Here is a 14805-nt window from a genome sequence, read left to right as displayed (position 1 = left end):
ATCTTTCTTCTCGATCATTCCCTTCTTCGTCTCCTCGTCTGTCTCCGTCTCTTCACCATCACCATGACTCACCATCTATCGTCTTGCTTCGAAGAGGGATCCACGCTATGAACGCAACCGTCGCTGCTGGGGAAAGGGAGGCAGCGACCTGGAATCCAATCCTCTCACGAAGACGAGGAGGGGGTGGCCGTGGTGATGGGTTGATGCCATGGTGCCTTGATGGGTTGGCTGGGCTGAAGGTAAGTAAAGCAAGCCATCAATCTCTGACCTGACCTGGCCTGATATGATATGGAGATCCAGATCCCTCTTTCTCTCTGTTTCTCTCTTTCTTACTTACCACTTACTCACTCCTCACATCCCTATGGAGTACATCCGGACGCCACACCCATTCACCGATCAGCCCATCCGCCCATACACCACCCACGCAACAAAGAACCAGAACCAAAAATCTAGCACTAGAACTGGTCAGTCCTTCGTTGCACGCCAACAAATAACCCCCCTTCATCCCCTCGGGACGGTACAGGAACAAAAAACAATACAAGCAAACCCACAAAGTTCTTGCACAGCGAACAGAGAACATGCTTCATTCACACAAGCTCCTCACCAGCAGCACGATCCCTGAGCCTCAGGTTCTCCACGGCCTAGAAGTGACGAATTTTACGACAATACACCAAAAAAAAAGAGCTAGCTGCTCGCAACAAGCCCAAGTAGATGGAGGGATGAGAATTCATATTGAGCTATCATCATGCAGTCGTGGGCAGCACTGACTACGATCCAGGTATCGTGTCAACCCTCCTATCCGTTCACTCCATTTGGAGTCCACCACTCAGCATTTTCTGCTGCAATTTCTGTCTCGAACAATCTGACAAAATGGACGGAGTCTCCTTCGCCCATCTGTTTTTTCTTCCCATGACGTAAAAAAATTCCAGTCATGGATGGATAACCCCGAGCTTTGAAATGTAAAGTTAAGCCTCCCATATCCGATAAGGATCTCTGTGCGCCGGATAGCAACTGGTAAGTGATGTGTTCTCTCTCTCACAGCCACACGACCAGGAACGCAGAGAGGAAGCTGAGAAGATATTTTCCACACAAAGACGGTATGCGAAATCGACCAGCGCCGAATACCGTCCCCCAAGCTGATGTCCCCTTGTCGATGAAGACCCAATTTCTAATACGGTGTAAGCAGGCCGACTGCACCCGCGCCCTTTTTAGTGCCTTTGCCCCAGGAAACAATATGAAGGGACTTCGCTCAAAAACGCCATGCAATGCTCATAGATAGTCGTGACACAGGCGAGAAACAAGGGCAAGATCTGGTAAGTAGGTTTTGGCGTCATGCTTGGCTTGCAAAACGCAAGACGGAAGCATGTCGGCTTCCCTGCGACAGTGTGACCAGTGCCAGGGAGGAGCCGATATAAAGATTGACTGTTGATACAAGGCTAACGGGAAAACCCCGCCCCGCGTAAGCAGATCTAGACTTTGCGGAAGTCTAGTAGGCCCAAGTTAGTAGGGTACACGTGGAGCGACCGTTTCGTTCAATGCTTACCTGACAGCGTCGGGTAGATCTGCTCGAAGGCCTGATAGATCTCCTCACGGACCTTGGCTCCTGTGAGCACAATCTTGCCACTGACAAAGATCAACAAGACGATCTTCGGCTTGATCATGCGATAGATGAGACCCGGGAACAGTTCGGGCTCATACGAGCTAAAAGGGTGATGCTTTGACGCAAGACCTTCTAGTCGAATGGGGAACTTGATGTCGCATGAGCCGACAATGTTCTGGATCTTGAAGTCGGTGAACTTGGCATTGAAGCCCAATTTTTGGATGATACGAGCGTACTTGCGGCTGGCAAGTTTCGAATCGTCTTCCGACTTTGCGCCAGTGACAACCATCTTGCCTGAGGCGAAGATCAAGGCAGTGGTTTTGGGGTCACGGATACGCATAATGACAGCAGCGAAACGCTGGATCAATTAGTGGGTGCTGAGACTACCGAGCACGAGTGAGCGGGCACTTACCTTGGGATTGTACTCAGCATTGCGAGCATGGAGTGCAATGGTCTTGAGATCGAGACGACAGTCTAGATTGACCGTAGCGACGATATTTCTTGAGAGAATGTTAACCTCTGCTGACCTTGAGAGAAGGACAACAAAGGGACAATACTCACTGCAAGGTGGGTACAATACCACTCACTCCAGCACCAGGAGTTGCGCCGGGAGTCTGCGGAGCCTGAATGGTGTTTCCTCCCTGCTGACCATTGGTCTTCCCATCTGCGTATGAGCCACCGTTTAGGTTTTGTCCGTCTTTCTCAGAGGAGGGCGGTGTCAGATCCCCAGCACCACCGGGAAACGACAGAGACGCGGGAGAGGTGAAGGCTTTGGCCTGCTGCGCGGTGGACGGATGAGTGGTAAGAGACTCCATGATTGCAAGAACGTGAGGTTGTCGATGCGGCGCAATAAAGCGGTCGCAGCTGGTATCCTTATCGATGGCAGAGATCGAAGAAGGATGAAAGCAGTCTGGAGAAATACAAAAAAGGTCAGGTTAGGATGAGGAATTGATGAGTGACTTAGAAGGTGGCGAGGGTGTGGCAGAGGCGATCGATCGCGTCGGTCGGTCGGTCGGTCGGTCGGTCGGTCAGTGCTGCGAGGCTCGACTTTGGAGGCGGAAGTGAATTTCGCAATTTAATTCACTTGAGCCCGCAGTAGGCAGCAGCGGCGTCTCAACTCGACGACGACGACGACGACGACGATGACGATGGATTCTGTAGATCGTAGAATTGACCTGGAGGAGGACAAGGTAGAGAAGATGGATGCGGTGGTGGTTCGTACCGAGATGTGGGAGATGAACAACTCAATGTCTCCCCTACAACACAACTGCCCTACTTTCCAACTGAGAAGTCGGTCGACTGATTGAGTCTTGGTCTCAGATCAGATGTGGAGAAACTTGTTCGTCTGGTCTGGAGGGCGACGACGAGGTTGGGAGAACAGGGAGCAAGAGGAAGCAAGAGTGCGTAGATTTGCGATTGCGAATTACTTAAGAGCGGAAAGTGCAGACAGTCTATTGTGGCTTGCTTGGGTTTTTCTTCTTTTTCTTTTTGTTTCCTTTGTTTGCCCTTTGTGAAGAGAATGGCAGGCGCGGGTCGCAGGTGAGATCTGTGGGGGGATCTGGTTTGCGGGATGCGCCCAAGAGAGTTTATGGCGGCACGATTTGTGTGGGAGAGCCAATCGATGCCAGAGAGAGGGAGGATTAATCGCAGGCTGGCAAGAGGAATTGCGCGTTGGATGCCGTGCGAAGATGGATGATGGAAAATGGAAGATAGAGGGGGGTGGATGGGAGTGGTTTGGCAGGAGGGAGTGCCAAGAACGAAAAATGTCAGGACGGGAAAAAAGAGGTCGGCTGTACTGCGCGCGGAAAGAGGGCGAAGGCGGCATTTATAGTGCCAGGCAGTCGCCACAGAGCGCAGACTGGGAACCCCGCCCTGGGAGGGGCGCTATGCCCAAGGCGGCTTAGCACGCGTCATCTGAACGCCCAAGTGTCCTCGAAGCTGCCCACACTGCGCCCTCATCCACCGGGAATCAGCCCATGTTAGGGTTAGCAGGCCTGTGCCGGCCTGTGCAGCCACCCCTGCAACCTTTTTCGCCCTGCACGCTGCACCTTATCTGCCCCTTTTTCTTCCCTCTGGCTTGCTGCATACCACTCCAAGCCCGCGCCAGGGCATTCCTGCCTAATCCGCCCTGCCGTACCCCCCTAAACTAAAAGTATGCATGCTGCATCAACACCTACTTTGTCCTTGCCAGAGCAAAACATTCTGCCTGGAGTCGTGCCATCATCAGAGGGTCATGAAAAGATGATGAGCTGTACTGTACTTGTTATGTGAAACAGAATTTTCACTTTCGGATGGGCATGGCAAGATTGGGAAGTGAGCTCCGGAACGTGGGTCCTGCTCACGTGGTTGGTGGTGGTCCTTCAAGGTGTTTGTGCGGGAGATGTGCAGTGAGGGAGTTTGGCATGGCTGGGAAGAGGTCGGGTTTGCCGCCCATCTTCGCAGTATTTTTTTTTTTTCCATTTGCCTGCAAGATACCGAGTCGAGCTGTTGGGAAGCGGGCAGTCAGGTGTCAAACACACCCGCCTCGTATACGAGGTCACTGTGCACGACGATGGCAGGCAACCCAAAGCCAGTTCGGTACCCAGTACCGAGCATGGTGATAAGAAAAGGAGGGAAATTTTTGTTGCAAACAAAGTTGGAAGGGGAGGCAAAAGGGAATGAGCGATGAGTCACGAACCTGACGCGGTTTGGGCGATCGGGGCCAAGTCGGTGCCATCGGTCGGTCAATTTGTTTCACATGCTGGCTTGGCAGGCCACTTGGTGCAGGGATGACGACAACCGGCTGTCCAATCACCCTCGGGAAACCGTGTCCAGAAAGCCGCCCAAAAAGTCCCCCAAACCGGTGTCGTTCCAGCCAATGAATCTGCGTGAGGATACGATGGATCCACATTCATCCACCTTCCGAGCTTGGCCACCCATCGCTCTCGGAGATCCTGCCCTTTTCGATCGTGTACGTCCAGCCTTGTACTGGGTAATCCGAGCCTCGTGATCAAGGCTACCGACGCTCGCTAACCACCTTGTCACTACCACGGCATCACCAAAGAAAGGTGATGCGTCAATTGACATGATATCGTGTTTGCTTGATGTTTGGCGTGACCTCGTTGACCGTACAACCAACGCTCTACTTGTACTTGTATGTACAAGTATTTTTCTCAAAGTCCTGGTAAGTCTCCTCTGGCGTGCTAACCACCCCCTGGGTAAGATCTGGTGCGAAGCGAGAACCAAAAGGCATAATCCGCACGCAAAAGATGGTTTCTGCCATGTCAGTACCCAACACAAATGCATATGCACCGCCGAATTTTAGTCGCGTGTACTATTCTCAGACACGGATGCATCCTTGCACCACTCACCATTCGAGTGGCCCGGTGGGATGGCGAGTTCCTCGCACTCGTCAACCAAGATCAGAACACTGTCGGGATCCCCTGATAACTTACTCGCGCGCCGCTGGTCTCCTCTTCAGTACCGTCAACATTGTGCAAATAGACCCGAGGCAGTGGTTGACTGTGGTGATGAGATCGGACGTCGATGTCGACTGCGATCTCGCGCTGCAACAAGCAGGACGGGTCCGAGTCGATACTATCCGGAGACCGCCAAAGGCCCTCATTCGCCCTCGCCGTGGCTGCGACGCACTGTCCAGAAGAGATGACGAGCATGAGTGGCAGATTCAACCCGGGTGGATTTCCATGAAGTCGATTCGGCGATGAGCGGGAATCCTGCTCCAACAACGATGTCCCGCTCCATGGGCATTGAATCTCCCGCGAGATGCTTCGACGGATGTGCGACATATGCCAACTGTGCTTCGAATCTCACACGCGGTTGTCGCTACTTGTGAGCTATAGCTGAAGAAAAGCCTGGGGGGATTCCAGAAGGCTCATTGATCCAGTCCAAGGCCAACCTACGCCCCGAGCGCGAGGCATTGGAAAAACGGGCCTGTTTGTTTGTCCGGCCTGCGCTCTTCCGCCCAACTCTGCCGGCTGGCCTGTTGGGGCCTCACGCCGCGATTGGACTATGCATGCCTTGGTATGGTATGCTTTGCTCCGTGTGCTCGGACAATCCCGTTCTATTGCCATGGCACCGGGGTGCTTCAGCAAGGAGCGTCACTGTTATCTCTCCCCGGCGAAATATGCGAGTACCAAGGGCATACTGCACACCACGTTCAAGACGGACTTGATACTTCCTTCCGACTGTACCATAGATAGAGTGATACTAGTATGTCACAATCATGATCACCAGAGTTGGTACAAGTACCTGTTTATTGAATACTTTGAAATGAAGTTGTAAGTACTTGTGTTCAGGTATATATGCAACGGGCCACCATGGCGGGATTGAGGTTGGTCCTGGGGTCCACCCCTCAAGTTGTCTTGTCTCCCTGTAGCAGTGAAAACGTACCCATTGCATTTCCCCTGTTGTGATGACCCTGGCTGGCTGGCTGGCTGGTTGATTGGTTGGTTGGATGTCGATATTGTATTGTGTGATGCTTCTCCGAAATCAGGTTCGTGTTATGTGCGACAAGATCAGGACTGCGGTGCTTTTCGCAAACAGCGTCTGAAACCCAAATGGCATGTGACATATCCAGAACTCAAGCATATCGTACACGGATCGCACCCAGAGATCAAACCAGCTTGGACGGAGATTCCTGGGATGCGATGGAAGATTGCCCTCCCCACACCAGTTGAACCCTGTCAAGTCGGTGCTGCATGGTCACAATTTCCTCCCATACTACCTCTCACGTGATGCTATAGCTTGGTCCTTCACCACCTTGCGGGGTTTGCCAATTGATGTCTTGATCTGGGACTTTGATATCGCATGTTTTGCAATGGATGCAGCTGTTGGCATAAGGGTAAGCATTCAGAACAACAAACTCTCACCGTTAGCGTGACGGGAAACTTACTTCTGCGCATTGATCTGAAACCGCACTCCAATATCCTTGGTGTCATCCTCCACATACTCATAGACGCCGGCCGGACAAAACCGGTTCTCGACGCCTTTGTACTTCGGCCACTCTTTCTGCGCATGAGCATCCCAGTCCTTCACCTGCAGATGTACAGGTTGATCCTCCTCGTGGTTCGTGCCTGTTCGTGACACGCTGGTTAAGATATCAAAGGTGATTTCGCCGTCAGGCTTCGGATACTCGATCTTGGGAAATTGGTCTGCGGGTTTCGTGGCCGCCCAGTCTGGCTGCTTGTGCTTCAAAGTCCAGGGCATCATGCCACGGAAGACATAGGCCTCGAGGCCAGAATACATGATGCCACCATAGATGCCAAGGGGGTTGTGGAAGGATGGTCGCATGTTCCGCACAGCTTTGAGTTCAGGCCAGATCCAGCTCTCCCGCAGGGCATCCTCGTAGTTATACAGGAAGATGGTGCTTGTTTCTTTGTTGTGCGCGAGAGCTTGATACGCGGCTTCGGCAGCCAACATGCCAGATTTCATCGCCGTGTGCGTGCCCTTGATCTTGGGCACATTGAGGAAGCCGGCAGTGTCGCCGATTAGGGCGCCTCCGGGAAATGCACATTTCGGTATTGATTGGAAGCCGCCTTCATTGAGAGCGCGTGCGCCGTACGCGATGCACTTGCCGCCATCCAGAACTGACTTGTAGAACGGATGAAGCTTCAGACGCTGAAACTCGCCGTAGGGGGATATCCAGGGGTTGGCATAATCGAGGCCAACAACCAATCCCAGGCTTACCAAGTTGTCCCCGAAGTGGTACATCCATCCGCCACCGTACGTGTTCTTGGACAGTGGATAGCCCATGGTATGCGAGATTTCACCCTTCTTAAACTTGTCTGGCTGGACTTCCCACACCTCTTTCAATCCAAGTCCATAGGTTTGCGGTTGGCAGTCCCTCCTCAGATCAAACTTCTTGGACACTTGTTTGGTCAGGCTGCCATGGCACCCTTCCGCCAGGAGCGTCACTCTGGCATGGAACTCCATACCACGCTCAAAACTGGCTTTTGCTTTTCCGTTCCTCCCCACGCCCTGGTCGTTCGTAGCAACGCCCTTGACTGCGCCTTCATTATTGTATAGGATCTCGGCGCCCGCAAAGCCCGCATATATTTCGACGCCCACCTCTTCAGCTCTCTCGCCCAACCACTTGGTAAACTGACTCAGAGAAATGATATAGTTGCCCTTGTTGTGCATCTGCGGCGGCGCCGGTATAGGAATTGCACCTGATTTTGTGAGGAATCGCATCTTATCCAACCCAGCAGCCGTGGCCCCCGTAAATCGATTCTCGTTGTCCTCGCTCAACCAATCCGGGATCAACTCATTGATAGCTCTCGGTTCCAACACGTTGCCCGATACAATATGTGCGCCCACTTCTCCAGCTTTTTCCAAGACTACCACGCGAAATTCTTCGTTCCCGGCCTCATTGGCTAGCTGCTTTAACCGGATGGCAGCACTCAATCCCGCTGGACCGGCGCCCACGATGCAGACGTCGACCTGGTCGGACTCACGCTCGACGGTAGCTGGGTCGAAACCGTTTTCCTCGACACCGGAATAGCGTCGCTGCAAGCTGGCAGAAATGGAGCGTCTTTGGCCCGCAACGAAGACTGGTCTTGTAGCTCGTGACAGGGTGCGACCAGCTGGACGCGATGCGGGGCAAGCTTGGAATATGGAAGTTGAGGGTCTGGAGTAGAAACGACATTGCTGGACTGGAGCGGCGAGCCTCAACAGAGGCCTCGGAAGGGGTTTCAAGGCCATTGGAAGTGCGCTGAGCCTGGAAAAGAGGCTGGAAGGAGAGCAGGATGGGTCTTTTCACATGAAAACTTGAGGTTTGGAAATGCTTCGGCGATTGAGCATTTCGGCGCGAAAGACGTCACTTAGATCAGTGGCTCAAGGCGGTTGGAAGGCGGTTGGCCTCGGCTCATCCTGAAACTGGGTAACTGGGTACTGAAAGGCGCCTTCGGCTGCGAGAATCACCCACCAATGGCCACCGCGGCAATCCAAAGCATTCTCTCCTTCTGCCCGTCGTGTCTCGCCGTCCCTCTCGGTCAACGCCCATTTTTCTGCTGCTGTCAGCTTTGCCTCTAGAATCCTCCATTACCGTCATGTCAAGGTCGGCAAACATGTATGCGGCCCCGCGACAATGTATCTCAGGCCCCTACGATGCATCATATTCCCTGTACAAGTATGGACGCATGGAAGACGCAGGCAGAATCATGACACGCACTCCGTCCACTATCCCCTAACCCCGAACAAAGGTGAGCACTTCAATTAATGTCCATTACTCATGCGGGAGCTTCATCTAGATAATTGATCCTCTCTGTGCCTCTTCTATCTCACAACAGCCAAAATGACAGCCTATGCGCGTGTTGGTGTCTGCACAGGGTCCAACAAAGGCATCGGACTCGCCATTGTTCGCCAACTCGCCCTCCAGTATCCTCGATCCCCGCTCAATAGCGGCCCTTTACTCATCTACCTTACTGCACGAAACGAAGAGCGAGGACAGGCAGCGCTTGAGTCAATCAAGCTGGATCCGCAGCTCAAACGTGCAAAGGCGTTGAGACTTCATGGAGGCCTCACAGATGTGAAATATCTTCCACTCGATATCGACAGCAAGCAGAGCATCGAAGAGTTTGCAGCCAAGATTAAACAAGAACATCCTGATGGCATAGATTTCTTGATCAACAATGCTGCAATTGCAATGGACGGGTTTAACGAAAATGTGGCCAAGAAGACTCTGCATTGCAATTACTTCGGGACCTTGGAGGTCACGCAGCAGCTGCTGCCGCATATCAAGGATGGCGGGAGACTGGTCAACGTCGCTAGTTTGGCGGGCCAACTTGGTTCCAGGTACTCGAGCTCCATCAGATCTCGATTCTTGCACGCAAAGTCACCGGAAGAGATCAGCCAACTGATGGAAGAGTTCTCAACGGCGGTGTCGAAAGGAACACACCAAAGGGATTGGCCAAGCGCTGCCTATGCTGTCTCAAAGGCTGGCGTGATAGGGATGACGAAGACCATCGCCGAGCAGAGTGCGCAAAAGGGCCGCAAAGTCTTGATCAACAGCTGTTGCCCGGGCTACGTCAAGACCGACATGACCAAAGGCGGAGGAGTAAAGACACCAGACCAAGGAGCGCAGACGCCGGTGTTGTTGGCCATTGGAAACATCAAAGGGAACGGGCAATTCTGGTCGAATGAGAAGATTTCTAGCTGGGAGTAACAGATGGTTGGCCAAGTTGGCTCTAGACTTGATACAATGAGCACCGCGGTGACACCAAATCCCTGCACAGTATATCTTCTGTATAGTAAAGTGTCCTCTGTTCTGCTACTCAGTTGCCCACTGCAGTGTTTTGTCACACTCACAACCTGGTTTTGTTATATATACTGCGACCTCAAATGGCTACCAGTACCGAATCTTCGTCCGTGCCGTCCACGTCCGGCATTGGCAGCCATGGCAAGGCTTCAAAACAGGGAGTTACAAGCTAAGTCATGTCATTCCCCACGCGCCCCCTGGTGCCCCTCTCCGAAGCGAGCGTAAGCACCGTGCATCGCATCATCTCGTCATCCAATTCAACGCACCGCACGAACGGTAGCCGCTGGGCTCCTCCTCTTAATTCGGCTCGAGAGTATGGACTACCAACGCGACTATTCTGTTTCAGTTTAATTTCCCTCTTGGGACACAACCATCCAAGCCAGCCACTAGGTCCGCACCCAGCCTTATTGGTCCGCTTCTCGCAATCAAGAACACCTCCAACAAGCCACAACGACGTAAGGGGAACCGGTGTTAAGGTAAGAGTCAACAGGGCAAGATGCGTCGGCGGAGCACCAAGTTATCTCCTCTGTCTTGCAGGGTGAGCTAAATCATGGAAGGGGATGAAATGATCAAGGCGCGGCATGAAGCGAGGAGCAAAATGATTATATAAGAGAGCCGTGATGGTAGACCTTTGATGAGATGTCCAAGGATCCAGTTCCAACACCAACACCAACGCCAAGCCTTTCTTCCGCCCAGATATTTTGACAGGAGAAAAGAAAATCAGCTCTCCGTCTCACTGAAAAACATGACGACTCGCTACGCCGAAGCTCACCTCCCATCTAACCTGGCCGGGCCAGGCGACTCTCGCCCGACCGCGCTCCAGATCATCGCGGACAACAGGCTCGAAAATGCCCTGACGGACAAAGTCGTGCTGGTGACGGGCTGTTCGAGTGGTATCGGGGTCGAGACCGTGCGCGCGCTCAAAGCCACGGGAGCCAAGATCTACGCGACGGTGCGGAACCTCGAAAAGGGCCGCGCGGCGCTCGCGGACATGTTGCTGGAGCCAGGGCGGGCAGGAAGGGTCGAGCTGCTACAGCTCGACACGGCGGACTTTGCGAGCGTGCGGCACTGCGCGGCGGAATTCCTCGCCAGGGAGAAGCAGTTGAACATCCTCATCACCAACGCGGGGATCATGGCCGTGCCAGACCGGCAACTCACGCGCGACGGCCACGAGCTGCAGTTCCAGACGAACCACCTGGGGCATTTCCTGCTGTTTGAGCTGCTCAAGCCCGCGCTGCTGGCCGGCTCCAGTCCGGCGTTCCACTCGCGCGTCGTCGTCGTCTCGTCCAACGGCCACCGGCAATCGCCCATCGTGTTCGACGACCTGTCGCTCTCTCGGGAGGGCGCGTATACGCCCTTTGGCGCGTACGGCCAGTCCAAGACGGCAAACATCTACATGGCCAACGAGATCGAGCGGCGCTATGGCTCTGGCGCCGTTTCTTCTTCGCGCGAGGGTGGCCGCGGCGGCCCGTTGCACGCGTGGTCGCTGCACCCGGGCGGCATTGACACCGGCCTGCAAGTGCACGCCGACTTCTCGGCCCTCTTGGCCTTACCAGAGATCCGACGGGGCATGAAATCCTTGCAGCAGGGCGCCGCGACGTCGGTGCTGGCTGCCGTGGACACCGAGCTGGAGGGCAAAGGTGGGAAATTCCTCGACGACTGCGCCGTCAGCAATCCCGTGAACAGGGACCAGGCTGAGGTCTTACAGGCCCCCGGCCATGCGGAGTGGTGCTACGACGTCCAAGCCGCCAAGAGGTTGTGGTCTGTCAGTTGCCAGCTCGTGGGCGTGGAGGAGGAGGACTGAGGCACTTGAGCGGCTAATATATCTACCTACAATAGGATGTCCCTAAATAGGTAGACAGCCAAAGGGAAGGGAAGTGGGAACGGATTTTGTTGAAGGCGAACAATTCTTCATTCTTTTTAAAGAGAGCGAGCGAGGCACATACCAATAGTAAAATACCAATACTAATGATAGTGACAGTCTTTTCCACTTGATTTCTCTCTCAGACTGCCTGTCTGGGTCGTGGAAATCATTGTGTATTTCACACCTCTTACCAGTTCGGCTCTACGAATCGACGAATAACCTGGCAAAGGATCGCGGTGACCATCAGAAGCGTATGAGCAGCGTCTACCGTCTCGTGAGAGATGGAAATCTTATTTAATATGTAAACGGCAGCTTCTTCCACTTTGGCGTCTCTTCCGGCCGTGGATGGCTGGGGTAATCGATATACTCGCGCTGGACATAATAGCCCGGATCGCCACTTTCGTCAGTTTGGAGGATGCTCCAGCCATTTCCGAGCCAATTGAGACGATTGACAAGCTTGCCTTCCCTGTCGCCGTCATACACGTACTCGTAATCTTCCCACCGTGGACTTCGGAGGGCTTCGATGGCATGGAGCGTGCTCCCGGGCCAGAGTCCGATGACTCGGTTTCCGGTGCCCTGGTCGCTGCGGTACCAGCTCTTGCAGTCGTCCATGAACACCGTCTTCGGGAAATACGCGTCGATAAAGGCGGACCAGTCTTGTAGTCGCTCAGCTTTGACGGTCATCGCGCTTATGTTGTCTTTCTGGAGCTTCCGTATGCATCTGGCGATATAATCGCCGGTTGCCTCGATCATTTTCGTTAGGCTGCCACTGCCGACGCCAGAATTGGGCCCGAGCATAAGGAAGAAGTTTGGGAATCCATCGACAGCCGTCGACATGTAGGCATCTGGATATGGTTTGAATCGAGATGCGAGGTCGGTATATGTGCCGACGACTGGGAATGGTGGAGCGGCCATGGCGTAGAATCCCGTTGCGCAAACGAGGACGTCAAGATCGACTTGCCGGCCGTCCAAGAGTTTTATGCCCTGTGGGTTGATCTCTACGATTGGCGTCTTAATGAACTCGACATTGTCGTTGGTCAACGCCTCTAGATACCCAGGTCCTGGTGTCAGACGACGACAGCCAGGGGCGAAGCTGGGTATGAGTGCTTCAGCTATGTCTGGCCTCCCTGCGAGGCGGTCGCGCATGAGCTGCTCGCATGCCTTTTGTGCACCAAGAGCGAGCGGCGACCCTTTCTGCGTGATTCCATGTACCGCGTTTGCTTCGCTCTCGATGATATGCCGAAATCTTTCAAACCATTCGGGGTCTTTGATGAATGCTTCTTGGTCCTCGGCCTTGACTGGTTTTCATCAGCAGGTGGGTCAAGAGAATTTGGTATAGGGATAATTACAGTCGAGTTGCTTGAGCCCTAGCTTGGTCGTCGCATTATCTCCAAAGGAGGGTGAAACCCATGTCTTCCCCTTCGCAAAGTTGCTGACTCGTACATTCTCCAGCTTTAGAAGTGTCGGTACGATCTGGATTGCGCTGCTGCCATTACCAATCACACCGATGCGCTTGTTCGAGTAGTCGTAGCTACACCCCGGTTAGCTTTGCCAGGCCAGCAAGCAGCAAGTGCCCAGCAATGTCATTCACTTTGTATCCCAAGCTGCTGAATGGACAGTCTTGCCCTCGAAAGACCGAAGCCCCTCAATCTCAGGCCACGCATACTCGTTGAATGCTCCTCGCGCGCAGATGACCACGTCGGCTTGGTCGTCGAACTTTTGCCCCGTGGAAGTCACCTCGACTTGCAATTCCCTAACAATTGCATCAGCAATCGCTGCTCGATTCAAGCCATAGTTTGAGAATACGCACCATTTATTGGTTTGTTTGTTCCACTGGCAGTTGAAAACCCTGTGTCCGCACTTGATGAATCTCTTTGCCCCGTATTTCTCGCTTGTTCTGTCTAGATAGTCCTGGATCTCGGGCCCGCCAGCATAGAAGGTGCTCCAGTGGGGATTTGGTTCGAATGTATACACGTAGGAGTGTGCGGGAATGTCACAGGCGCAACCAGGATACCTGTTTTCATACCAGGTGCCGCCGACAGCAGGGTTTTTCTCATAGATTGTCAGGTCGACATTGCGAAGCCACTCTGGGATTCTGATACCCATGTAGATCCCACTGTAACCGGCGCCGATGACTACGACTCGCAATGGTCTGAAGTTCTCTATCGCCGTATCTGGAAACTCTTGCGGTACATGGGAATTGAGGCCATCGGTACCGTTGGTGGTGTGAGAATCGGTGCCATTGAGGGTCTCGGTTGTGTTCTGCACTCTGTCTGGCAGAAGATTGATCACTGGCTGATTCTCGATATTGTCAGAGACAAGGATCGGGTTGGCAGACATGACGGGGAGTCGTGTCAGGTCTTGTCAGGTCTCGCATTCAGATCAACTGCAGGAATCTAACAGCTATCGCTGCATAGGAAGGATTCGTCGAGATAGATATGATGCAGACTTAGGCAAAGCGCAAGAGCACTGTACTGAGCATTTCGTGCAGAGCGGTGATTTGAATCCCACCATCTTGCCACTGCCGTGTCGGTCCGCGTGTCAGCCCGCTGATTCTCGGATAGCCAAAACTCCAGGCGGTCGACGTCTGCGGACATGTCGACAGGTGTGGTCGACAGTGATTGACTCCCATCGTCAAGTCGTGCAGGTCGTGTTGGACTTGGACGAGGTATTGCGGGATTCTGTGTCCGCAAATATGGTTCTAACCAAATTAGACTTAGCGTGTTATGGTTGCGGCACCGCGTCGCCGCGACCACTTTTGGCTTCTCGACTTCGACCCTCCCGTTGTGCCTTTCCTAATGCCACTCAACAGACTCTCAATCCACAGCCCAGTCAGCAGCTGCCCTGCTTTCTCTACCTTCGCTAGCAATGCTGAGGGTGGATTTGCAACCTTCGATTGACGGATGTCGTCTTAAACGCAGTCGCGGTGAGGATCCCAAACCCTAGATTAAGCCATACGTGTCAGGAAAGACGACGACCCGAAGATCCAAGCATCATATACAGCAATTACGCCTGATTGCAGAGAAGAAGTACACGTTTCTATAGTAGGCATTTCTCACGCTTCGTCGACCTTTCACGCATTATGCT

General features: G+C 53.4%; 5 protein-coding genes across 5 annotated transcripts; 2 read left to right on the top strand and 3 right to left on the bottom strand.

The window, feature by feature from the left end:
- Positions 1-1532: 1532 nt before the first annotated feature.
- On the bottom strand, positions 1533-2415 carry A1O5_09235 (TATA-box-binding protein; the record flags this gene model as incomplete). Its single annotated transcript, XM_007749814.1, has 3 exons — positions 1533-1958; positions 2013-2100; positions 2162-2415. 3 exons carry the CDS (start codon positions 2413-2415, stop codon positions 1533-1535), a joined length of 768 nt encoding a protein of 255 aa, XP_007748004.1.
- A 3911-nt stretch (positions 2416-6326) lies between these two features.
- On the bottom strand, positions 6327-8299 carry A1O5_09234 (electron-transferring-flavoprotein dehydrogenase; the record flags this gene model as incomplete). Its single annotated transcript, XM_007749813.1, has 2 exons — positions 6327-6426; positions 6492-8299. The coding sequence occupies 2 exons, from the start codon at positions 8297-8299 to the stop codon at positions 6327-6329; spliced, it is 1908 nt and encodes a 635-aa protein (XP_007748003.1).
- Positions 8300-8891: 592 nt separating this feature from the next.
- Positions 8892-9761, top strand: A1O5_09233 (uncharacterized protein; the record flags this gene model as incomplete). The annotated part of the gene is made up of 1 exon (XM_007749812.1): positions 8892-9761. The coding sequence occupies one exon, from the start codon at positions 8892-8894 to the stop codon at positions 9759-9761; it is 870 nt and encodes a 289-aa protein (XP_007748002.1).
- Positions 9762-10599: 838 nt separating this feature from the next.
- Positions 10600-11658, top strand: A1O5_09232 (uncharacterized protein; the record flags this gene model as incomplete). The annotated part of the gene is made up of 1 exon (XM_007749811.1): positions 10600-11658. The coding sequence occupies one exon, from the start codon at positions 10600-10602 to the stop codon at positions 11656-11658; it is 1059 nt and encodes a 352-aa protein (XP_007748001.1).
- A 354-nt stretch (positions 11659-12012) lies between these two features.
- On the bottom strand, positions 12013-14058 carry A1O5_09231 (uncharacterized protein; the record flags this gene model as incomplete). Its single annotated transcript, XM_007749810.1, has 4 exons — positions 12013-13016; positions 13068-13249; positions 13310-13471; positions 13529-14058. 4 exons carry the CDS (start codon positions 14056-14058, stop codon positions 12013-12015), a joined length of 1878 nt encoding a protein of 625 aa, XP_007748000.1.
- Positions 14059-14805: the final 747 nt, after the last annotated feature.

The sequence above is a fragment of the Cladophialophora psammophila genome, assembly GCF_000585535.1.
Source record: "Cladophialophora psammophila CBS 110553 chromosome Unknown aczJe-supercont1.15, whole genome shotgun sequence".
NCBI lineage: Eukaryota > Fungi > Ascomycota > Eurotiomycetes > Chaetothyriales > Herpotrichiellaceae > Cladophialophora > Cladophialophora psammophila.
This window is presented reverse-complemented; position numbering and strand designations above follow the sequence as displayed.